At 35.4% G+C, this 27,388-nt stretch overlaps 1 protein-coding gene across 2 annotated transcripts in view; it reads left to right on the top strand.

The window, feature by feature from the left end:
• Angpt1 (angiopoietin 1) overlaps positions 1 to 27,388 on the top strand; it is a 230,000-nt gene that overhangs the window by 124,730 nt on the left and 77,882 nt on the right. For both annotated transcript variants that reach the window (XM_074069051.1, XM_074069050.1), the window contains exons 2-3: positions 8,311 to 8,466; positions 17,902 to 18,023. In XM_074069051.1, the coding sequence (XP_073925152.1) occupies positions 8,311 to 8,466; positions 17,902 to 18,023 (278 nt within the window). The remainder of the gene's footprint in view (positions 1 to 8,310; positions 8,467 to 17,901; positions 18,024 to 27,388) is intronic.

The raw sequence follows: 27,388 nt of genomic DNA, 5'->3' as shown, positions 1-27,388 counted from the left end.
TTCCTGGGTCCTGGCCCAACTCTGGGACATTGCATACTACTTCAGCAATTGTCAACAGCCACAAAAAAAATGGTTTTAAAAGAGCCATCACCAAGAAAAATGATTGCAAGAGAATTTATTCATCTAGGATTGTCTTTGGTGCCCGTGGTAGCATCTCCTTCTTCAACAGAGATATTGCTACTACACCTTTAGAAGTGATGTAACAAATTTCTGGTAACGTTTTTTTTCCATTTTTATCTTTCTTATATATATATATATTTTTTTTTTGCAGTAATGAATTTTGAATTCAGGGTCTCATGCTTGCTAGGCAGGTACTCATTTGAACTCATTTGCACCACTCCATTAATCCCTCTTTCTTTATTTCTTTTTTTTATTGTCATATTACTGTTGTACTGAGGGTACATTGTGACATTTATATAAATTCTTACAATATATCATAGTTGAATTCACCCCCTCCATCATCCTCCTTTGTCTCCTTCTCCCCTTGTTCCTTGAATAGTTTCGACAGGTCTCATTTTTCCATTTTCATACGTGAGTATATAATATTTCCACTACATTCACTCTCCCATACCCTTTCCTTACATCCTCTCTCTTACCACTGTACCAACCTCCAGACAGAACCTCTTTTACCTTCCTGTTCTCTGCTTTTGAAAAAAAGCATTTTTGTTTGTTTAAGACAGCTATACAGGGATTTTCATTATGAGATTCCTGCTACTAGTATCACCTCAACAAGCAGATGTCAGAGTATTAATACAAAGAAATGTAGACAGCCAGAGGCAGACTCTATCACAGCATCCATCCACTCTACTGAAATGATCTTTCTACTCATGTCTATTTCCTACTAGGCTCAACTCTGAACTGGAGTATCCTATACAGGCTTAGTCCACAGTACACATTTATCACACATATGCTTAGACTAAACTGAGCTCCTCATACGGGGTGTAATAAGCCTGGAATTATTTTATTTTATTTATTTATTTTTTATTCATATGTGCATACAGTGTTTGGGTCATTTCTCCCCCCTCCCCTCCCTTACCCCCCCGACCTCCTCCCTCTTCCCCCCACCCCGTTGATACCCGGCAGAAACTATTTTGCCCTTATCTCTAATTTTGTTGAAGAGAGAGTATAAGCAATAATAGGAAGGACCAAGGGTTTTTGCTAGTTGAGATAAGGATAGCTATACAGGGAGTTGACTCAGATTGATTTCCTGTGTATGTGTGTTACCTTCTAGGTTAATTCTTTTTGATCTAACCTTTTCTCTAGTTCCTGGTTCCCTTCTCCTATTGGCCTCAGTTGCTTTAAAGTATCTGCTTTAGTTTCTCTGCGTTGAGGGCAACAAATGCTAGCTAATTTTTTAGGTGTCTTACCTATCCGCATACCTCCCTTGTATGCTCTCGCTTATATCATGTGATCAAAGTCCAATCCCCTTGTTGTGTTTGCCCTTGGTCATTAATAATGTTCACATATGAGGGAGAACATATGATTTTTGGTCTTTTGGGAGCCTGGAATAATTTTAGAGTTTAGTTCTGGCTTTTGTCACTTGTGGGGTGATACATAAAAAGAATAAAATCAAGCAGCTTCTGAGGCACAGTGGCTAGGGGACAGCTAGTGGGCATTAATGGTAGGAAGCAAAGATAGAGTTCAGAAAGGAAAGTCAATATGGCTAAAACTGATGGAGGACGAATTGGTATTGAGAAAGGGGGCTACAAATCTGAAGCCAGCAGCAATAGAGCAAGTAGCAGAACTCAGGGGATTTTATGTGAAATGTGGGGTGTGCCAACCATACTGTCAGCCATTTTCATTGGGTCATTCTGTTGATGTAAATCTGAGTGTCCATGACCTGGAATCTGATATTAATTAGCTGTTTCATCTTTCTTCCTACAACCTCCCTGAACCTCAATCACTATGTCTATAGACTATATGTCTATTATGAGGTCCTTGGAGCTCATAATATTTAATGTGACTTTCAGCTCTCTTATACTAATGGCTTTAGAAACCAACATAATTCATGCCGTGATATCAGTATAGAAACTGTTTCAAATGTTAGCAAAATAGCTCTATTGTTTAAAAAAATAATTATACTTTTCCATTTGGTAAAAGAAATAGTATATTGGGAGATCTAATGATAGACATTCCTGAAAATAATGTAGTTGGTTGGCATAGCCATCTCTTTTCAGAAGGCCATAAACCTAGATAAAACTGCATTTTTAATATTGCCACTGATTTATGAAACAATGGTATTAGATAAAACCATCAACATTTAAGGACATTGCTTTACCTTCTTATTGCCTTCCCATATTTACCCTTTTACTGTATTTCATGGTTATTTTGCCATAACTGAGTAATACCATATGCAACAACATTCAGTGAGGGTCTCCTTAATCCACAACATATTTTAAGCCAACATGCCTTTGTCAATTTTTATAGAGTTTAAAATATTGTTTTCTTAAGAATTACATGGGGAAATTATATTCTTTGTGCTTTAAGATATGTTCTGGTTTAAAAGACCCCTTGAAGTGATCTCTTCAAGTCAAATGATATAGAATGTATTTCATATGCAAGAAGTGTCATAACCTCACACAGAATTTGGTTCTCATGAACATGAGGCACTAAAGATTTTGAGTCTAGTAAGACAGCTTTCCCAAAAATCTCTCACACAATGGAAAGGAATAGCATTTACTTTCTACTTGTCATTGGGCATAAGACAGGGAGAGGCATGCAATTTATGAATGAACTACCAATGGCCCAAAATCTTGACTTTTTAAAAGTATGTTTTATTTGTCTATTTAATACTACTTCTTGTCATATAGTTGGCTGGATATATGCTTTCTCACCACCTATAACATTTCCCAGGATATTACAGCCATCAATCAGTGTGCAGATGTTTAAATTAAAAAATTTAAAAATTATCTTTGAGTCAGTTTCACCTCATCATTCTGTAGCTTTCATTTAAAATATTCCCTGTATGAATACTGTGTGCTGTCAGGATTTGCCTGTGACATTGGTGGCAGTGTGCTGGTGTTTGGGTAATTTTTCCTTTAGGTTAGAGAACAGCCTGCTGTGCAATCTGGTCTTGCTCAAAGCAATGTACTGGTTTAGTCACAAATGCATTGCATGACCTTAGACAATTTAGTGCACTTCTATGACCCTCTGTTTCCATTATCAGTGAGATGAAAAAAATAATACAGTGCTTACAGTGCCTGGATTGTTGTAAAAGTTCAATGAACTATATATTTATATAACCTGGCATGTACCTAGTCTTAGTGGCGGTTTACTGTGTGATTGCTATTCCATTTGTTATATTTTACAATGGTCTGTAAAAAATAGAATGGGTAGAATAAACCAAACTTATGCTACTAAGATAGTATTAAGATGGTTGGCAAAGTAAACTCTCCAGATATCTGGTCCTAGAGCCTCTCATCTCACTCCAAAGTAACTTGGTCTCCAATATTGTGAAACTGAGTGAAAGAAATAACTCTCAGATGGTACGTGTTTTTCTCAAAAGAATAAGGAAATGAATACTCATGACTGACTACAAATAAAATTAATCAATTTTTCAGGCAACCAGCCAAATAATTCATAGCAGAGTAATAACAAAACTCTGAGGCCAGTGAACCACCAGAAGATAGAATTGAGTTCTTTCTTTGATTTCTATCAAGTCACTTAAGGACTCAGTTTCTTTTTTGTGTGTGTGTGGTACTGGGCCTTGAACTCAGGGCTACACCTTGAGCCACTCACCAGCCCTATTTTGTGATGGACTTTTTTGAGATAGGGTCTTGAGGAACTATTTGCTCAGGCAGGCTTTGAACCACGACCCTCCTGATCTCTTCCTCCTGCATAGCTAGGATTGCAGACGTGAGCCACTGGCACCCAGTTGAGGCCTCAGTTTCTTAAACAATAAAATGAAATCAATGCTTCCTTTATGGGGTTGACATAAGGATCAAGGCAGAAAATGTATATGAAAAGCTCTTTGCACATACTAAATCACTTTACAAAACTAATACTATTTCCTTGCTTAAAAGTCATCATTTATTGAGTCATTTTTTGTTGGTTTGTTTGTTTTGTTTTTGTGGTACTGGCAATCAAACTTAGGGCCTGGTGCATGCTAGGCAAGCACTCTACTACTGAGCTACATACTTAGCCCCAAAAATCACCATTTATTACTCCTCATCTTATTTCAAATCCATCCTACATCCCCTTCTTAGTCTTTTGGCCAGGACTTTATAAAACTATGGAGTCAGACATTGAAAGTACAGTTAAATAACTTTATTATTCAGGTTTGAAGTCTACAACTTTATAACCCATTAGTTCTCTGGTCAACAACTTCTTAGCTTAAAAATTCACCTATCCAATACATAGAAAATATTAAGCGTTAAAGTAGCCATCATTTTCTGTAACATTTGTTTTTTAAAAACCAGTAAGGAATACATGAAGTCAATCATATTTGTTACAAACCTTTCCTAGACCTGGTTGATAGGGTGCGTCAAGATTGATTTCACAGTTATACATCTACAGAGGAATGTTTAGAGATAAGATGAAAGCAGCCCTTCATATTAATCACACATTGTGTATTTGACTTCTGCCTCCCCCCTCAGCTTTTAAATCAACTACATCTGGTTCCTGCTACTTAAGTGTGCCATTACCTTTTGCATTAAGAAGCAGTTACTACTAGACAAAGCAACCCCATTTGATTAAAAAATAATTAACTAGAGTTATAGTCATGCTAGTCATCATGGCAGCTTAAATGAGAAATTTAGTACAAGTTGGAGACCTACTTTAAGTCTACAACAGGTCAGCAGAAGACTCTTCTGATGAATGGTTGTGATGAATGTTGACATGAAACAGGCATTTTGCTTTCCTGGGCTAGCTTCTATAGTTAAAAAGAAAAGCACAATAATATAGAATGGTCACATCTTACATGCATTATAATAGGATCACAAAGGAGATGAACCTTACTGGATATCTTCCTCTGTGAACCCTGGGTTACATCATTTGTTTGCCAAAAGCAAGTCAAGGTCCATTAATGTACCCAAATTAGCCAACTGAATAAGTCAGTGATGGTATTGATCAAGTGGATCATGTGTTAGGGCTCCCTGATTAGTGAATTCTCTTTCAGAAGGGAAATCTGCATAGGAAGTCAAATTATTATATGCAAATTCTTGTTACTCAGGGAATCTGACATATAAGTGTAAATTTGATGGTTTAAATCAGTGCCAAGAAAATTTTTGTTATTTTTGTGAACATGTAAGGAGGTTACACTAGAATGTAAATTAGAACATTGCTTTCTTTATTGAGAAAATCTTGATATATATGTACATATATGATTATGTATGTATATATATATAAAACTATATAACTAGTCAATGTGCTTGGTGACACAGGTCATTTACATTCTGGCACAAGTTTCTCATTTCATGGTTAACTGTTCACAAACAGTTCTCATACAGACTGTTTTATGGCCCACACTTTGAGAAGCACTGTTTTATTGCCTGATTCAGAATTATATTGGGAAGCTTTTTTAAAATACATTGCTTCTTAACATAACCCTTTGACAATTTCTAGACTGTTGCACCTCCATCTGGATTTTTAAATTCTGTCCATGTAGTTTGATGAACACTCAAGGTTTAGGATTTACATAATAAAATGCATAGAATAATAAGTAGTGCTAGCCTTCACAGGTAATTGGTTAAGGATATGGGTCTTGAAGTTGGGGGTTGAATTCTTGCTTGTTCTTCAGAAATTTCTGTGGGGGTTTCTAAGCCTCTGCTCCATATTCTCATCTACAAAACATCTTTGACATGTAAAGTGGTTGTAAGTTTTTTTTTCCCATATAACAGGAAAGCGCTTAGCTCAATGCCTACTAGGTAAAAGGTATTTGATAAATGTCAGGTGTCATCCACAATAGAAGCTCACTTGCCATTTTTTAGGATATATGTGTTAATAAATAGCATCAAATTCCCTGGGCAAGCAAGGAACACACTGCTAATGTTTGACTGAGGCTTGTTTTGCTAAATATCTATCAGATGTAATAATCAGAATCCTTTTGATAGTAAGAGTTAAAAACATAAAGCAATGCAATTGAAGGGGGAAAAAACTCTTGGCTGCTCAGGGGAGATTATTATATCCTATGACTTACAGATGATTTTCCAAGGGTAGATCTACAAACATCCCTGAAACATAAAATTCTATCCATACCACCTGGTTTCTTCTATCATCTCTCTCTCTTCCTCCCTCTCCCTCTCTCTTTCCTCTCTCTCTCTCTCTCTCTCTCTCTCTCTCTCTCTCTCTCTCTGTCATCTACCTGCCTGTCATTTTTTTTCTGGATTGGTTTTATTCTTGTGCTGCCTCTAGTTTTGTGTTGGAAAAGATGGGCATCCATAGCATTGGGTGTCTATATTACCTGCTTATTAACTATAGAAGGAAATGAAGTTCCTGTGCAAACTAGTCTGACAAAATTCCAGAATTGAGGCTTAATGGCCTTCCTACAGTATCTTTCCATTTTCTTAAACAACTCACATTGCTAAGTAAGAGCAAAAGATTCTGCTTTCCAGGCTCAAACGTGTACCCACTCATAAAGCTAGCATGGGTCAACTCTACTCAAAACATTTATTTTCAAAGGAGAAAAAATAATTTCCCAAAAGAAAGTTAAGGGGTGTCATTAGGATAAAGAGAACATCTGAAGTGGAGTCCAAATAATAGTTGTATACTACTTTGACTAGCCTCTTGGCCTCTACCCTTCCGGTGTTGTTTAAATATGTTAGGCGAATTGTAATAAAAACCAAGATTTGGCCTAGAGACCTTATATTTTGGAAAGTTAATTTTCAGATATTTCTTCATCTATATTTTGTATTTGTTTTAAAATATACTTTTATAGGTTGAATTCCTCTCTCACTGCACTCTCCTCATTTAGTAGAATATGAAGGGGATTTGCCTTGTATTAAGCAAGAACAAATTCAGAATTTGTGCACAACAATATGAGTTTGATTGTAAGCTTTCACTTTTGTTAGTTTGGGGCAGATTTATGTTTGATAACTAGAAATGAGCAAGGGATGATGTTAGAAATTGAGCTGCCAAAGTTTCACAAAAGGGAATATACACTTAGACTCTATTTATTACATGATAATAATGATACTGTGGATTACAAAAGAGTGGATGTATTATGGTTCACTAAATCAGTAAAAATCACGTAGCTGTTAATGATTTGGAACCCGGCTTGCTAAGCACGACTTGGCAGAGCTATCAAGTGGTTAAAAGTGTTAGTATGAGAGTTAAGGACTTCAGCAGTTAAGTCCAAGTCTGGCTGTTTTTGTGGTGTGTGGCCTTGGACCTGAATTCTCTGGGATGCAATTTCCCCATATGTGTAATTGAGTAATAAAATGTAGTCACCACTCAGTGGTTGGGGGAGAAGTAAGTGCACTGACAGGGAGGTGCCAGCTGCTTCTGCATTTTTCAAGCAATGCATATGGCTCAGCTTTATTCTCCCAGGTGCCTAACAAGCTCCCCCATAGTAAGTCACTTAATAATTCTTCTTGGCCCCTGTGGTACCATTTATTTTACAACCATAGTGTTCTCTAAGATGGCATCATAAAGAAATAAATTTTACCCAAAGCAAGAAAGGCCAACACTGCCTTATGGGCTGTATTTTGAGTGCTCATTTTTGAACTTACAAAGGAACGTGAAGAATGGTTAGCTCTCAGGCTCTGCAGCTCATTTCATACACAACTGATTATGTCTAATATTTCTTAAAGACTTTGGGAGGGCATTTTGTTTCTTCCATTCCTGTCCCATTCCTCCATTGCAGCATAATCTTTCATTTAACATAACAAAAATGAAGGCAGGAGGCTGAATTTTCCTGAGATGAGTGGTCAGCATGTTATAATGAAAAGACCAGAGCACTAAGATTTAGATTGAAATCATTTGCTAACTCTGTTGCATCCTTGCTGGGTGATCTTGATTTCATCACTAGCCCTCTCTGATTCTGTTTCCTCGCTGTAAATGAAAAAGGACAGTGAGGCTGGTTGTTCCTAAATCACATCTTCCTGTGAGAGTTAAATTAGATAGTGTTGACAAGAACAAAGCTGGAACAAGTGCAAGGTTTCATTATGGTTGTGACTCTATATATTAGGAGTTTGTTAGCAGCAGGATTCCAGTGCACTCTGCTCCCGCTGCCCTAACTCCCAGAGATGTAGCAGATTCTTACCAGATGGCCAGTTTGCCAGCTGTGTCTTGTTTTGTCATTGTAAATATTACATGCCCCAACTGGGAGGCTTTGCTTATAATGTAGCATGCTTTGTCCTTTATCTCTTGCAGCTTGAGAATTACATTGTGGAAAATATGAAGTCGGAGATGGCCCAGATACAGCAGAACGCAGTTCAGAACCACACGGCCACCATGCTTGAGATAGGAACCAGCCTACTATCACAGACCGCAGAGCAGACCAGAAAACTGACAGATGTTGAGACCCAGGTATGCTCCTGGGGCAGAGTCTACACACACAACCAGAAGATTTCTTTTCTTCTAATCCTTTGGCTTCTTCCATAAACACAGAGCACGTGTCACCACGGGGATTGAGAAAACATATACATTTTTGTTTATTGGTAAAACTAACAATGACTGCCTGACATGGGATGCATGTTTCGTTTGACTTAATGAGGGTTGTTATATTTAACTTTGCATGTATTTGAAAAAACAGGGCTGGTAAAGGACCTAATCAGCTTTTTGGTTCACATAAACACTACAGCTACCAACTGTGATATGATGAATGTCAAACAAAATAGTTATTTGGGTCAAATTTGGTGCTTCAGATACACATTTTTGACCTGTGCTGTTTTACCTGTGGTAATGCTCTAGCCAAAATGGCACTTACAGTGGTTTCTTCCTTCATTGCATTGAAAGGAAAGACTCATGTGAACTCATCAGGAATAAGCATGCACCTAGATATCACATATGAATTTGAATGTAAATCAATAAAAACTAAGGATGTTCTTTAATTATCACTGTCATGAATGCACCCGTACAGTTTATAGCAAATAGCACATATCACTTTTGATATTAGAAGTGATCTCTTGGTGCTCTTTTAGCCATGGAAATGGTTATCATAATTATGATTCTGAATCTAGAAGGATGATTCTATCAATGTAGGTGATTTCTATCAAAGCTAAAATATATAAATGTAAAATAGGTGAAAACTTATTTCTATTTTATTCAATCAGTGTGAGTGGCATTAGAGATCATATGTTGATTTATAAAGAGAAGTAACAATAATGATTTATATGGATAGAGTATTTTATATGACAGAGACCATTCCCATTCATAATGAATATTTATGAAAAGCATTGAAATCAGGTAAGTTAAAAGGTTTGAGTGAATTCTGGCCGATATAACAAATGAATAGAACTCAGGAGTCAGACTGGTGTCCTCCTCTCTATTCCATTCTCCTGATTAATAATTAAATAATTAAGAACTTAGGTGTTGATTACATTGTAGAAACAAATCACATAGGCTTTCAAAAACACTTTCTTCTGTACATTTTTATCAGGCAAACCAGGGAAGAGGAGGAGGAGACTACATATTACAACTGAAAAATACAAGATTTCTTTAATCATTTGTCATCACACTAAGCAAGTATAGTGATCTATGCACCACTGGCTTCTTGTGATATAAAAAATGTAACTGTACATTCCTCTTATTTTTATTAGAACAGATGCTCACCATTTACTGCAGTACATTCTCACATGTTCAAAAACTGAAATAATACACAATTTATCCTACTTGATTGCATATTTCTATTTTTATACATTTATGAAATCTATGACAGGGTTTTGTTTATTTGTCCATTCCCATCCAAAACTTATCTTCAGTTGTTTTTAATTCTCTTCTTATTTAGGAATTAGAATTCTTAGGGGGCAGAAATCCCATTGTTAGCATTTTTAATATCCAAATTGTAAAGTTGCACGCTATAAAAGTTTTTAGTGGTAATAACTTGTTCTGCATTCCTGTGGCTAGGAGATAGGTATTTTTTGGAAAACAGTACAGAAAATTCAAAGAAAATAAAATAACACTCCTACATGGAACAGCTAAAATTCTTAATTAAATGCTAATGAAAGTTTATTAGATATAGCAAGAACAATTTTAAGATAGCTCAACCTAGAAAACTCAAAAATCATAAATCCATCAGAACTAGCAATAAGAAGTAAGCAGAGAAGGAAGACAATGGATTGAACTCTATCTTACCTTAAGAAGTGAAGCCTAGGCCAGGCATGGTGGCTCAGCTTCTAGGAAGGTAGAGATCAGGAGAATCAGGTTCCAGGCCAGTCTGAGCAAAAAGTTAACAAGATCCCATTTCAATCAAAACAACAGGCATTGTGTGCATACCTGTGATCCTAGCTACAGTGGGAAGGGGGGAGGTGAAAGAATAGGTCTTAGGCTGCCTAGGGTAAAAATGTAAGACCCTACCTGAAAAATAACTAAAGCAAAAAAGGGCTGTGGCTGTGGCTCCAGTGATAGAACACCTGCTTAGCAAGCTTGAAGTCCTGAGTTAAAAACCCCATTAATGTCAAAAAAAAAAAAGAGATGAAGTCTATTTGATCCTTCCATTTTCATTTTGATATCCCAATTGTTTATGCTATATGCAGCTTTAATGCTCCAAACCTTTGTCATATATGTGCACACTCATGTGGTTCATAGTTAAATTATTGCAACTGGGTGTGTTCTTCTTCAATATAACCAGTCAAGTGCTCTCAAGTCCTGATGCAGGCCCAAGTTTACAAAATGAATCCTGAATTATTCCTTAGCTTCGATACACTGTATTCATTTATGATAAGCATTTATAAACCAATAGATTCTTCTGTGTTGCCTAGGCATTCTCTTATGATTTTGAGAGAAATCACGAGATCCTCTGTTCACTTACTTTAATTTCACATTGGACTTCAGGCACTCAGTTATTTCAAGAACTCATAACAATGGTTCTGCAAAACATCCATGTGCCCTAGCTCTCACATGATGATGTTATAAAGATAAGTAACTTATTGCTTTTCAGTCCTCTTCTGACCTTCTAGAATTGCACTTTAACAAAAGGTGACAAAGCTATGGCTTTGCTTGATAAGTATCATGATCAGAAAAGAGACTGATAATGAACACTTGGAAATAACCATGCCCACTATGGTGGTGAGTGTTGGAAACCAACACCAAGTCCCTTCCTTCCTCCTTAGTTCACTTAGTGCTATTCTCACTCTGTTATCAGCTCGTATCAATATCTCTTCCCTTTTCTTATGTTCCTCTTTCCAAGTGTGCAATATAAAGGAGTTAGTTTCACAATGATTTATGTCCCTTTGTGTTATGTAATTCTGTTTCTTTCTTCTTTCTCAGGCAAATTTGGAACTATCAGACAAACAAATTACATTAAAAATTCACCTTTGATAATCTGTGCTTGGCTCTGTTTCAATCAATTTTATGCATATTAGCTCTTCAGTAATAATAACAATGATGATAAACCACATGGAGTAAACAATGTTACCATTCCTTATTTAAAGATGATGAAACCAAAACACAGAGAGGTAAAGCAACTTGCCTCAGATGAACGAATTAATGAATGTTAGAGTGAGGATTTAAAATCAATCTGGCACCAAGTCCACATGCTTTACCAGCTCTCTATGAATGATGAGTCTGTCCTGTGGATCCCTTCTTTCTCTAAGGTTATAGTAAGTGTGTCTAAGTAGAGAGTAAGATGAAAATCAGAGCAAATAGTAATGTGAACCTAATAACACCCTCAAACACTTGCCACAGACGAAGATGCAGCTGCTGCCTTGCTGATGACAATGGTTCATCCTACTCCCACTATTCTGCCAAGTGCCAGTGATATCATCCCATGTAATCCTGGGATCCAGTGCTGTCTTTGCCGTTCACCAGCTGTGTCAAATTATAGGAGAAATCCGTAGACATAGAGCCTGTTTCCTCCAATCTCCAATAATTTCTAATGAAATAGAATTTAATCAAATTTTAAAAACATATTTTGTGTATTTCCATGACGCAAGATGTTTTAATAGGTACTATACATAGAATCCAATCACAAAGCAGCCTTTAAATTCCGTGAGTTCGAGTTAATGTGGCACAGAATCTCTAAATCATTTCTCTTTTTTACTTTCTGTCAAATTAATTAGCTATGGAGCCTTTCCTCACAACCATAAAAGTGTACCTTTTCGATCCCCTCCTGTGGGAGTGTAATTGACCAGTGGCCCCAGCTGCAGCGCTCTGAAATCCATCAGGTTTGGCGTAGAGACAAAGATTCCCAGCAGCCACTTTTAGGCAATGAGTCACAGGCTGTGGCAGGATGCGTAGTTCTGCTCCGTGGAGTGACAGCACTGCGCTGAGGTATGACTTTGGCTAAGGGTTCCCCACTGCCCATGCCAAGCTTCCCCACAGCTGCCCTGAAGACCGTCTACCCAACACTCCTTCCTCCCCTCTCTTCTTCACATAGCTAGACCTCCACCTCCCCACCTCCTCTCACTTCTTCCCAATTTTCCCTTACAGGCATTTCTCCTAATACATTTCCTTCGTGTCCAATCACATTTTATCCCCTGTTTTTTCAGAAGTCACAAATTATCACATCTATTGTTTGGATCCCAACAGCACAATTAGAAATTTAAGGCAGTTCATAAACAGTTTGTTCAATGAACATGAAACTCGAGGCAGAAACAGGCTTCTTCTCATATCTGTTCTCAAATGGCAGCTCTCAGAGTTGAGCCACTGTGTTTTTAACTTGGTGAGGGAATAGTCGAATAAACATTTAACCTTGGCCTAACTGAATTGGTAATGAAGTAAGTTAGCGAAGGTACTATCCAAAGAAAATACCTTGGTAATTAATTTTTTTACGAAATCTGGAAAAAAGTGTTGGATAAATCACTAGGAGAAGGCTCAGCAAACCATGGCTCACTGGTCAAATTCTACCGGTCATTTCTTTTGGTAAATACAATTTTATTGAACACAACCAAATTCATCAATTTATATGTTGCCCATTACTGCTGTCTCTGTACAACAGAGTTGAATAGTTCTACCAGAAAACATATGGCCCATCAAGCCTAAGATATTTACTATCTGGTCCTTTGCAGAAAAATTTGGCCAACCTCTGCTAGAAAGCAGGGATTCTGTCTGGCTTGTTCCTGTCCACCGCTCTATCATTAGGATTTAGAACAGGACAAGATACATGGTAGGATCTCAATAAATACTTGTTAAGTAATTAAATTAACTAATCTTAATCCCTTAGTATCTCAGGATTTTAACCCAATGATCCCAGGCCTAAGGCAATATCCTAAGGGTTGATGGCAAAATATATCCACAAACAGGTGATGGGACTCAATAGGACTTGGAAATAAAACATTCTAACAAAAAAGATAGTATGAATTTATTTTTTCTGAATATATATTCTCTGAGTAACATGGAAATTTTGGAATCCTTCCTACCTGAAAGTACTAATTTAATTTGTGTTTTGGTGGAGAAATCAGATACCATCAACTATAACAAAGAGAAGACCTTGTGATGATTTGAAAGAAACCATTTTGGTAGCAGATGTTATTAACTAAGGGAGGCACCTTTCTTAGCCAGAGGGAAGTTGCTTGTTCATAGATACATGAACCTGTGGGATAGAAATCAGATTCTGGAAACAGACTACCTGGTTTCTATTCTGACTCTCCTATGTGCTAGCTGTATTGAGCCAGTTACTTTAAACACACAATTTCTGCACTGTAGTATAAGCATTATCTCATCAAACTCTATAACCAAATGAGATTATTACATTATAACCTAGAGTTGATATTGTTACACATGCTATAATTATGAAGTTATATATAATTATAGAGTATTAATTATATTTTGTATCTTAACTAAGATTAACAATAATTCTCTAAAATTCTCTAATTTCCACATTCATTTTTTTAATGATTCTACCAAATATTTCATGTTTTGTTTTTCAAGATTTAATGGGCTCTTTTAATTTTTCCTTTTAAGAAACTAGGGCAATCATTTGGTAATTTGTTTCATATACTGAATTTTTCTAAGTATTTATTTATCATGTCCTTTCATTTATTTTTCCATCTACTGTAGTTTCTTTAAACTGCAAGTTACTACATCCAAAGGTTTGGTCAGGCCAAGGTGAGCATTAGCCTAGGGGTACTGTATAGAATTACCAGTCACTTCATCTTACATCTTATCAGGAGGCAGAAATGCCAGATTGCCACCCCCTCAGTGATAAAGAAGTTTGTGAATATGGTTAGGGTTAGTAGTGTCCATGTCACTCCATCCCAATGGCTCACTTTTCCCTTGGAAATTAACAAATAAACTGAAGTGTCAATCTTCATCACAATGTCAATCATTGATCAAAAAATTACTTCACCGAGTTTGCAAAATAGTGGTTTTATAGCTCTCTCATTCTTTCTACATTTATCTGCCTTCATACTTCTGTAAAAGACAAATTGCCAAAGCATCATATTTTGTTTTGATTTTTTTGCTTTGTTTGGAAAGACTAATTAGAGAAAAAGCAAACTCAAACCTACAAGCAAGACTGATTCATAGTTAATTTGCTGTTCAAAGAGATTTTCTTTTGTGGTTCTTGTGTTCTCCCTAAATCTCTACCTATTTTTAATGTGACTATTAATTTAAAGACCACAATGCTCTTAAAAGGATTAAAAAGAGACTGTCTGAAGTTTTCTAGCTTGCTTTCTCTGAGAAACTAAATTTTTTTTATTTTGTTTTTTGTTTTTTAAACAATCACCTAAGATTTTAAAGTCCATAAATCCTGTTTCAGGTCTTATGTCTTCCTTACTCTGTGGCATACTCTGGAAAGTTTAAGCTTTGACACCATTCTTGGGGGCTGATCCATATATTCTTCACCCTTTTCTTTCTTCATTTTTTTTCTTTCCTTTTTAATATTTTTCCCAGAGATGTGCTTTTGGGATGTGTTTAGGCTAAGAAGGAAATGTCTTTTGTCATTTTAATGGAACACTATGGTTATTGCTAGGCAGCAAGTTCACAGACACATGGCAAGGAAGTGGAGAATTTATCATAGTTTGCTATACAGTTCTCTGAATTGGCCACTTTTTTGAACTTCAGGGCTATTTGAATCCATCAGTGAGGAAAGTTGAAATAAAGCAGCAATGGGGTCAAGTTGCTGTGCAAAGAGGAAAGTGACATTCATGCTCAAAACTGGCCTGGAGTGAGTAGCATTTTGTCTGGCTGGACTGAAGAGATTGGTTATCCTCCTTCTTCTACCTTCAGATACTGCTTTAGATTTGAACTGTTATATTAAAGTCTAGCTTGGTAGACTTTGTGATTATTTCCTACCTTGAGAAAACAACCCACTGTCCATGTCATCCATCACATGGTTGAGAATCATAGTACACCTGGACTTTGTGCAGGGGTCTAGAGATCCAGAGGGCTCCAGACAGAGCAGTCCTGCCTCTGTGAACTGACATTATAGTGGCGTGGAAAGATGATAGCGTATGCGTGAATTACCTTCAATAGTGCTAACTCCATAAGGAAAATAAAATAGGGTGATACTTCGCAGAGCCAGGAATCCCCCACCCTTGATCAAGACTTAATCAATGATGAGACTGTTATCTGGGAAGGGATGGACATTCCAGGCACAGGAGACTGCAAGTGCAAAGGCCCAAAGATGGAAATGAATTTGGCATGTTGAGGTGGCAGAAAAAAGGTTATGGAGATGTGGCATAATACATTAGGAGAATGTCCAGAAGTGAGATCCAATAGGTAAACAGGGTCCTGATCAGATAGGGCCTTGTAGGTAACATTAAATTTAAACTAATTGCAAAGTGAAGTAATTAGTATATTTAACATAGGAAATGACTTGATTGGACTTATTTTTAAAAAGATCACTCTGGTTTCTCAGTGGCAAATGGACTAAAGATAGGAAAAGAAGAATCAGGAAGATACGTTGGGAGTTACATTCTCCAGAGTTAGATATAGGTCTCTGCATTATCAATTCCAGATGGTTCTGTTCTGCTCTCAGTGAATAAGGAGAAGAATACTTACGGTTACTTGTAAAATAAAAATTTTGATGTTTGAGAATGCCAGGAAGTGTGGTTTGCAGTGAATAAAGGAGAAAATAGACATTATTTGATTCCATAGGATGTTCTTGAGTCAGGGAGATGGTACATCCTTCATTCAAGAGCAAGCATTTAGTGTCTTCTCTGCGTCAAGCATTTTTCAAAGTGTCACCAAAAGATACATGCATTGCACTCCTCATTCCATAACTTATGAATTTCTAATGTCATTTGTAACTGAACAATTTATAAATTGTCATTCAATAAGCAAAGAAGCAAGAAGTTTGCCTATGTAAAAATATGTTCAGTAGTAGAAAGTTAGATCCTGTGTAGCCTCAACTGTAACATTCTCTTACAATATTTTCTTCTGAGCTGCTCCTAACTCTGTCTTCAAATTCTGTCTTTTTTTAAAAATAAAATGATATAGATCAGGATTTTTTTAAATTCTAAAACACTCTATAAACATAAAATATGATTATTAGTAGTAACTTTTAGAGAGGCTTTCAGATCCATATCAGTGACATATTACTTACTAAGATTTCCTGGTTTGGTGGGGGGCAGTTTTTAAATTTTGCAACTGAAGCAGTTTCCTCTCTCCCTTCAGCCTACTTCCTGCTCTATCACCTGCAAAATATACCCTCATCCTTGCAATCTCCTGAAGCTCAAGCACATCCCCAAGCATATCAGAATAGTTGAAAAGGTTTTCTGTGTGTATATGATCAGTCCCAGATTTAGAAAAAGCTCTAAGTGTGTCAGTTTTAGAGGAGGACCTTTTATAGTGATGCTGCTCTTTTAAATGTTTCTTAAGTCCCTTTTAATAAGTAAATTTAAGTAAAGTGTGATGCTTATAAAAGTTTTCAAACAATATAGGGAGCTTTTAAAACAATTTACTCTCCTCATTGCCCACTATACATCTCTTAAGGAGGAAAAGAAGGAGAGGGTCAAAACAGAGACAGACATAGGACATTGACACAGTTTGAAGACATCCTCTAGGACTTCCATATGTGAACGTTGCTTGAAGAATGATAGGTTTGTTGCATGGTTCACAGGCTCACAGACTCATCCTATTAACACATAACTAGCCACATGGGCCTTTGGGATTCCAAAGGAACTGAGCATCTGTAGTTTTTGATGGATCCGGTGCAGTGGAGTGGAAAGGATAATTAATACTGGTCCCTAGTGCACTCTGAGTTCCTGATCACTTCAGGCCTCCAAGGTGTGACTCCTCTTCTGCATTTTCTGTGCAGAGCACTACAATAAAGTTAAACTACCTGGGTTCCTGTGTGAACATTGGGCTTTCTCTGAATCCCATTTTCCTCATTTGTAAATTTGATAATTCTTCCTTCAACAGTGGCTGTGTCTTTTCGGTGATGTGACATCTTGGAATAGCTGGCATGGCCTAACATGACAGTTATTTAATAAATATTTAGTCACAAATTTTTCCAAACTGTGTCAAGAGTTGTTTGTATTTAAATTGCTTTTTATAAGGTGATAGATCTAGGGAAGAGTCTTTTATATGTCTAATAGTTATTATAAATTATCACAATATCTAGAGACTTGTACTAATCATCACTTTGCATTTACAAATGTTGGTGATAGTAGACTATCCCAGTGTTTCAGGGCATGAAAATTGAAATGTAAAAATGGATTTAACAATCTCCTGCAACTTCAGTCTCAAATGAATAGAATGTTTGAGAAACATGAACACCAGTAGTTGGTAGAATACACACTATACAATAATTATTCCTGAAAGTATATCATTTAAGAACAAACTTTTTTAAAATCTCTATTATTTTCTCCTCTTTGATTTGTGGTTGAAGTTTGAAGTGCTTATATCTTTTATCTTAAGGTACTAAATCAAACTTCTCGACTTGAAATACAACTGCTGGAAAATTCATTATCAACATACAAACTAGAGAAGCAACTTCTTCAACAGACAAATGAAATTCTAAAGATTCATGAAAAAAACAGGTGAGCACCAGTCTAGCCCCAAAATATATATGTATGCACCTATTTATATCCTTTGCCTCTAGAAACTCTGAAAAATTAAAGTTGACATATAGAGCAAAATTAATCTTTAATATGAAAAGGAAGACTTGAGACGTGGTAAGTTTGTCAACTGATCAATACCATTGTTTACCTTTTTGAGATAAGTGCTTTTCATAACCTTTTCATTAACTTCTCTAATGTGCACTTGTTCAAATCTTCCATACCTACAAATATTATTTAATTCTATGACTAAATTCAGTGACACAAAATATTGACATTTTTCAGCAAAATCAAAAATTTTAGCTTTAGAAAAAAAAATAGAGCCCATTGAATCACCACTCAATCCACTCAGGCTTTTTGTTTAAAGCAGGATGATTGAATTCAGAGGTCTCACACTGGAGAGAAGCAAAATTTATGTATTTTTTTTCCAGAAAATGATTTGCCTATACAACTAATCAGGAAGGGTTTTTTTGTTTGTTTCATTTAAAGCCATTTGCTCTGGTTAAATTTATAAATGCCATCACGTCATTGTGTTTTTCAACTATGAGTCATTTCAGAGAAATGAAATAAGGCTCTTGAGGCCTGGGACAGCATAATTCTGTCTTATTCTGAAAGCATTAACATTGGTGATGGACAATTTGATCAAGGTACTGGCTTCTGTAGGCCAAGTGTCTTGTATTTAGTCACATTTTATCCTGAGTATTTGGATGCTTTGAAGGAGATTCAGGTTTTTTTGCATTATATTGAGTTCAAGACCACTTAAAGACAGACAGAAGTTAAATGCCATTTTGTTGGTGGAACTACAGCCTCTCTCATATTCCAAACCAGGGGGACATCTAGGAGGTACTTTACAGAAGGTGTGACAAGGACTCAGGAAGTGAGTGACCTGTTCAAGTTTACAGGGCTGGCTTGTGGCAGAACTGGGGAGATAATGCAGGTTTTTTTGCTGCTCATTTTCATCTTTCCTTTCTTACTCTTCAGATTATCTACAACTTGAAAGAATTCCCCAACTTAATGCTAAAAGTAGACTTCAATGCCAATAATTACAATTAAACTTCTGCATGAAGAAAATAAACTTGGCTGTTAGTTTAGAATGCGAAAGGGGTCACTCATCGGCATGACTTGTATTTCTAAGTTTTACATTTATTTTTCTTTGTACAGTATCATGAGGTAAATTGTATAACTGTAAATAAACTTGGCAGGACTTGACCCTGAGCTGGCTGCATGAGGAAATGTTCTGGAATTGAAAATCCTGTTGAAAAACACCGTACTGTAGTTTCATGATAATTAGACATATGCATGTATGTAACAGGTATACTTTACATCAATCATCCCTCAATTTGGGGTCACTATCCCTATGCTTCAATTCTATTGCTCAAAAGAACAAATTTATAGTCATATATTTCAAGAATTATTGTGCAAACGTTGTTCAGGAATTTTGAATAAGTAGAACAATAACAATTTTTCCTTGTTTTTCTGAGTCATTAGTATAAATAACACACATTTTTGTAGAAAAAAGAGAAAGTACACATGGGACAATTAAAAAACATAGTGCCATTGTACAGAAACAGCTACACATTTTGCTGAGTATTATATATAAATATATTTCACAAAAAGGTATGATACTGTACACACTATTTTGTAGCATGCTTTCTGGGAGATAGATATAATTTAGTGTCAAAAATATCCCTGTAATTCCACTTTTAATAATTGCATTATATTTCATTTTATAGGTGTAATCTAGGGTCATTTTAATCCAGCTCACAGTAGGTATATGTTTCCACTTAAGATGTATCTTTTAAAAAATTGTCAGTGTGGATTTACACTCTTCAATGTGTCCCTTACTGATGTGTATGTTGTTTCTTGCTTTATATCTTACACTTTACCTTATGAGGATACCACAATACTGTAAGAGCTGATCCTTAGTTACAAAAACAAATGCCATCAAGTATGGATTATACTGAGTATCTGTCTCTTTCTCTTTTCCTTCTTACATTTCATATCCATTATTTTTCTTTCTTTCTTATAATATACATATATATCTTCAAGAACTGTATATATCATATGTGATATGTATAAATGATAAGTATAAATGTATATAAATATATATTGTTTCAAGCTTAATTCTTAGATTTTTGGTCTTTCCAACATAAGTTTTGATATTGCACCTGGTATCATTTCCTATTAAAGAATTCTCACTAGGATATGTCATTATTTTTAATAAGCTTACTGAAAAAGGAGATGACTACCTAAATTAAGCTCTGCTTCCTCCCCAAGGAATGTTAGGGTTTGTGTCTGGGTGTGTGACTTACCAGCTATGAGTATGATAAAAGTCTTTACCATCAATCAGTCCACTGGTTCTTAGGAACATCCATCACCTTTTTGGCAGAAAAAGGAGGAATATTTTATGACTAGGATTATACTCTAAAGGAAAACTGATGAAAAGTTGTTCTTTCAGATCAGTCAAACTGAGGCATAGTGAGCTCTCAAAGGAGCGCCACTCTGGGCCAAGCTTTAAAGGCTTCTTCCCTGTGCAGCAACCTCTCAAAGGAATTTGATTCCATACTCTAAGCACACACATGCCTTCTGCTGAAGACTTTTTTCCTCAATTAAATTCTAATTTCTACAGCAATCTCAAGTTTTCTTATGTATGTAAATTATGTCTTTTATCATTAATATTTTTTCAGGATCATAGCAATTTCATTTTCTAGTAATATAAGTATTTCACAAAACTTTCCAGTATTTAGGTTTTAATTTAAAATTTATTTCTGTGCTCATGCTGTCAAAATTTTACATGCATCTGTAAAATGCATGTGGTTCTACTTGGTAACTTCATGTTTTTTGACTCTGACTGCATCAAATGTTACATTACCTCCCATATGGCCCCTCAGGCTGTTTTTCCGTCGGTTGTCACACATCCTGGCATTGTCGTATCATTATCTGTCTGTCTTTCTGTGGAAAGGACTAATATGTGCAATGGATGGCCTGTGTGTGACAGCCCAGGCAAATTAGAAAGACCCTCTCTCAAAGTCAGCCCAGGCACACTAGTGCATGCCTGTGGTCCCAGTACGCAGGGAGTAGAGGTAGAAGGATCAAGATTAGAGGCCAGCCTGAGCAAAATTAGCTCCAGACCCTATCTGAAAACAAATTAAAAGCAAAAAGACTGAAGGTGTCGTTCAAGTTGGAGAGTGCTAATCTAGAAAGCATGAGGTCAATCCCCACTACCACAAAGAAAAAAAAAAGTGTTTTTCTTTATACAAACCAAAGATATCTATTCATAATGCATAGCATATATTCCCCATTTCGTTTATTATTGTTGTTTATTTTCATGTGTGCAGTGAAATCAGAGGAGTTCTGCCAACACTTTATAAAGCAACAAAGAAAGTGTTCCTTCCGTTTCTGTGAAAAGAAGCTCAAAGTCAGACATGAAGATCTGCATTTTTAAATAGTTTATTGATCATCTCTACCTATTCTTTACATGAATCTTCATGCTCCAAATGCATAAGAAGCTATTTCTACATTGAGGTGTGCCTGAAATATAGGAACAACATGTCTTTAGTTAGCCAGGTCTGGTTTGGATCAGCTAATACACTTTCAGAGGAGATTATCTAAATTAAGCTCTGCTTCCTCCCCAAGGAATGTTAGAGTTTGTGTCTGGGTGTGTGACTTACCAGCTTTGAGTATGATAGGTGCCTTCATCGCCAAGTCAGTGTGCTGGCCCTTAGGTGTGTCCACCGCTTCTTTGGCAGAACAAGGAGAAATAGTTTATGGGTAGGATTATACTACAGAAGTGTGCTGAGAGGTCCTGCTGATTTACATCCTGACAAACTAAATGCATCACTTGTAAGACCGAAAATGGATTTTTGGCTTCATTAGATTCACTTCTTTATCCTCTAAATAGCCCAAAGCACAAAGCAGGAATAGGATTAGCAATATATTTGCTCTACCGGTGTTTTCTTAACAATCTAGTGGGAGTAACTCTGAGAATCTTCCAGTTTGCTTTGTTTTAGGATTTTTTAATTCCTTTTGTTTGATGCTCCCCTAATCTCAAAACATGATTTTGTTTCTTCTCTCAAAGAAAAAGCACATGGAAGTAGGGGGCCTATATCTCACCTATGTAATTGAAACTATATAACCAAAAATCTAAGTAAATGGGAAATGTTACATTTTCCTTGCTCATAGCTGCCAACTTTTACCAGATTGCTCTGGTATGTGTACTACTGCTTTTTCCCAAAAACAGCAGAAGAGAGATGTAAGAGGGAGAGTATCATAATGCAATTTCCTTCAGGTGAACCAAATATGCGACCGGATCTGTTAGTCTAAAAGCTGGTCAGGTTTTCAGGTACTTACCCATCTGTGACTTAACTCTAATTTTTTCCAAGGTGGGAACACAGCCAAACAAAAGACTATTCCAGAAAATATCTGCCATAAAGTATATACAGGAAAGGAAATCAGTTCCTCACATATACAAAGATGGAGCACATGGACTTTCTTGATAATCTTGTTGAATATGCAAAGTGAAAATTAGGGAAATCTTCAATAAGACCATTCAGAGTGAAGTGGAACTAGACATGTGATGATAATTCAAACATAGTTGGAGCAAAACTGGCCTCTGCCTAGCTATGGATTATAATGTAGCATTTGTGCCAGGTGCTTTCCATTCTTTACTGCGAATCCTCCAAAGGATATATTATTATTCCCATTTTACACATTAGAAACTGAAGCTCCTAGAGGTCAAATCAGTTGCCCATTTCCAAAGAACTAGGGTATGGCAAAATTAGCATAAAGCCCATGGTTATTTTCTGTGTTAATTATTATGAAAATATTTTTTGCAGCATGATTCAGCCTGAATATAATGGATGTGGTTGTCAAGTTATTCTCTTAACACAAACAAATATAAACTTAAAGAAAAGGGTAGACTGGTTGTTTTTGGCCCACCAATATACAGATCATTATTTAGTCTTTCTAATATTGGAGTAAGAGATATAAACTATTTATTATACATTGGGAATTCACTGAACTTATTTGACAAGCCTCATCTATCTTCCAGCTGGAGTTATGGGAAGTTATTAAGTTAATTAATTTTAAGTGATTGAAACTTGTACAATTTAAAGATACTAAATTATGACTTATAAACAAATTACTGCAATGTCTTAATAAAATACTGACACTTTAATAGTTAATATATCTAAAGAAGTAAAAAGATTTTTCAATTAAAGTTATCTTCCATTTGATAAGTTCTTTACTAAATACTAAAGAAAAACCTCTAACTTTCAGCATTAGACAAGGTTGAATTATTTTAGTTGTGAAGAGCAAGGACCAGGAAAGCATGTCTTTTAAAATGAATATTATTCTATTCTATTCTTTGTAATTAGAAAAACCTACAGGCTAATTGAAGAGAGTATTGTCTTTTTCCCTTTTGATTATTTTTCTTAATAATTTAATGTCATATGTACTTTAAAATTTCAATAACCTCATAGTCTTAAAAGTAAAATGGAATTATGATGAAACTGGAAGTCTAAGGAGCATTTTAATTCTTTCCTTTCCCTGATCCTCTATAATTCACCAATCAGTGCTGATCCTATAAATTCCATCTCTGAGATATTCTTCCAATCCATCCTTCCCTATCTATTCCCATTGACTATGTCTTAAGTCAAACTCCCATTAACTCTTGTCTGGACCATTGCAATGACCTCTGCTCCTTAAGCCTGTGCTACCTGGACCTATTATTAAAACTCCATCAAAATCATCCTTTTGAAATACAAGTCTTTTTTTTCTGTTTTAGGACCCTCCCAACCACCTAATGATTTCTGACTGATTGAAGGAAGTTCACATTCTTTAGTTCTTTAGCATAAGACAAGCCCATGACCATTATAATGATAATTTTGCAATCTTGCTATGAGGCCAGACTGCCTAGGTTTTGCTTTCTCTGAATGCTTCTTATAACTAATCTTGTCACACATTATTTGGGTGACTTGGGGCAAGTTTCTTAAACACCATAGTTTGTTTTCCATATGTTTTCCATATTCTTGTGCCATAAGAATAATGATGATTGTTCTATGTAAAGTTGATATGAAGATTGAGTGAATGCATATAAAACACAGTGCCCAGCAGTCATGGTAGTGTTTAATCATGTTAGCTGTTAGCATCACCTTGAACATATGACATTATCTCAGACATATTTGATTTTTGCCTTGTGTGGTATGACTGATTTTTCTTTTTTAACTCACAAACTCCTATTCATCCTGGAAAACTCAGTGTGCATATCACCTCCTCCAAGAACCCTTCTCTGATTCTTCCATACACATTTGCTCCTTGCAGTTTACATGATCAAACTGTACTTGTTTTTCTCCATATTTTTACAGGTATCATAACATATCTATGCTTATGTATGTGTACATGTGTTCACTTGTCTGTAGCTATGCTATTAGACAGGGACCTTCTGGAATAGAGACTGTGTTTTATTTATCACTATTGTCATACTCCTAGACACAAGTCTCCTCACATAGTATATATAGCTTTAAAACAACTTTTGAATGTTGAATAAATAATGAACCACCAATATTCCAGTAGTTCTATAATTCACCAATCAATGCTTATTCTTATAAATGACAAATGTCATTTACACACACACACAAACAAAAATACTCTTTCTAGAAAGTATAAATCACATAGTTTATATTAAATAATGTAAATTTTTAATTGCTCTTAACATAAATAAAATAAAGATAATGTTAATGCTTTTGTCCTACACTCCCAAAAGCCTGTCTCATGGCACCCAAGCTTACCAACTCTCATTCTGAGCTTCACTAATTCACACTAACACTTTAATTTCCTGAGAAGCATCGACAAGTCCACTTTAGACTCATGGCTATTTATCTCACTTCTGTGATAAGATTTTTAAAAGTAAGACAAATTGCAAATTATATACATGTGTATAAAATTACAGGTAAAAAAATCTCCCTAATTCTGTACCTGAACACCATCAATTCCCCTTGCAGAAATCAACATCAATAGATTAGCGGTTTGGTGCCTGTTCTTCAGATTTTTTCTGTGAATATACTGACCTGAACATATCTGACTATAAAGTGTGTATATTTCTATAGGCTTACACAAACATCCATTCATACATAATTTCATGTATGTACCTATTTATATTCTGTGTGTATAGATTTTAAATATTATTTTAAATCCTAGGTTTATTTCTATTATTTACTTCATGACAGTTTATCATGAGCAGTATATACATATAACTATATAAAAATACACTCTATTTACTTTAAAGAATGAGAGACAGCCAGTTTTTATAGATACATTATAATTAATAATTTTATAACTATGCTCATATTAATAAGTATATAATTTGTATATAAATATATAATTATTGGTATGATTATTTAAAATTTGCAAACATATTGATAAATTATCTCTGAATTTTATATTCTCCCCAAGTGTGCACAGGCTTTCTAATTTCCCAAAACCTTGCTAGCTACAGGTTAAGCTGTGTACCTTCTCATGCTTATTAACCATTTGACTTTTTTTTTGTGATCAGCCTATTCATGTTTTTTCATTTTTATCAGATTGTTAATCTCTGTTTTATTAACTCATGATCTCATTAATGGATGTTAAAACCTTGTCTTATATGTTGCAAATATTTTATGTAGTTCACCATTTAATTTCAACCTATTTTTAATAGAAGTCTTACATTTCTTTATGTCATAAAATGTATTAGTTTTATTTCTGGCATCTACAACATATTTGACTTATTCTTATTGACTACAAATATTTTAAAAGTATATTTACTAATGTTCACTTCTCCAAATTTGAATTGATAAAAACAAGTGGTGACTTCAGATTTTGAAAGAAAATTTCATATGAAAATTAGAATCTCAAAGTATAAATTTAACATGCAAAAAAATCACCCGTTCCAAAACCATATATATAACACATACTGATTCTCTACATTTTAAAAATAATAATTGAAACATTTACAAATAAGTTCAGACACACAAAAATGAGAAGGTTTCTATATTTTCGACATGTTCCTCCTTTTTTTAAAGAATTATATTTACACACATAGAGTTTAGGAAGCTCTCAGCACTATAAATCCATTGGTTGCTATGTTGAGAATTGTGGGAAACAATTTGAAAGTGAGAGGTTTTTATGTGAAAGTTTCAAGATGTTCTCAAAAATTTTAAATATTTCCAATAAGATATGTTGTAGAAAACAGGCTGTATAAAGTGGAGGGTAGAATGGGGATCACCAAAAACTTCAAATAGGGCTTTGTGTACTCTCATTTAGAATCTTTTACTGAATTTCAAGGCCTAGATTATTTTGTTTATTTTATTCTTCATTAAAGTGTACCTCTGCCTCAAACTAAAAGTTAAGTGCCAAAATTCTATGCATGTCTCTTCTCAAAGTGTTTCCAGAAAGATGAGAAACAGGAAGTACTGAAAATCCTGTGAGAAACTCCGTTTTTAGATTTCTAGCTCAATATGTATTGATGTAGTGCGGTTTCATAAATTGTTCTGTGGAACACTAATCTTAAAAGAGGCATCTTACTAAGAGCTTTATTTAATCTAAGCTTCCCAAAAACTTGATAATGGAATTCTCATTTTGCCTAACGAAAATATCATGCACTCTAAAACATGCAGTGTGGAGTCAGCCTCAAGTTTTGTGGTATGCATTTAAAGTTAAGCTAAACTTGTGGCTGAAGCCACATCGGAGTACTCATCGGAGTACTTTAGCTACTTAATGTTAGGATGCTAGTGCTGTAATGTCTTTATTATGATCAACTTCCGTATGTAGAGGACTCTGTCCTAACTGAGGTGGCCCATCTCACCTCACCTGACTAGGGAAAGTGATAGAAAATCAATAAAAAGCTTCAGGTGAAAAAAATGGAATATGATGAGAATGTTGAATAAAAAAATTCAGTTTAGTGGTAGAAATGTTAAGGAAGAATGGTAATTGAGAAAATCTAAGTTCAGACATTTAAAACTGCTTAACAAACAAATTTGTTTTTAAACGTGGGAACGGTAGATAGGTTCAAGTATTGTGAACAGCAAGTACCCAAAATAACCACAGGGATAGCAGCATATTAAAGAAATGTTAGGGTGATACCTTGATTCCTGGTATAATATAAATGAGTAGAAGTAGGTAGAGGTTTCATTTTGCTAAATCAAGAAGATGAGAATATGTATGTATGTAAGTCTCATTTTAATAGCAGTGGGATGTCCTGGGAAGATTTCTAGTCTAACAAGTTAGAAGACATGCGTTTTCAAACCTAGTTCTGACAGTTAATAGCTACATGATTTTGAAAAAAAGGTTTAAATTATTACCTGAATACT

This window comes from Castor canadensis, chromosome 3 (genome assembly GCF_047511655.1).
Source record: "Castor canadensis chromosome 3, mCasCan1.hap1v2, whole genome shotgun sequence".
Lineage (NCBI taxonomy): Eukaryota > Metazoa > Chordata > Mammalia > Rodentia > Castoridae > Castor > Castor canadensis.
This window is presented reverse-complemented; position numbering and strand designations above follow the sequence as displayed.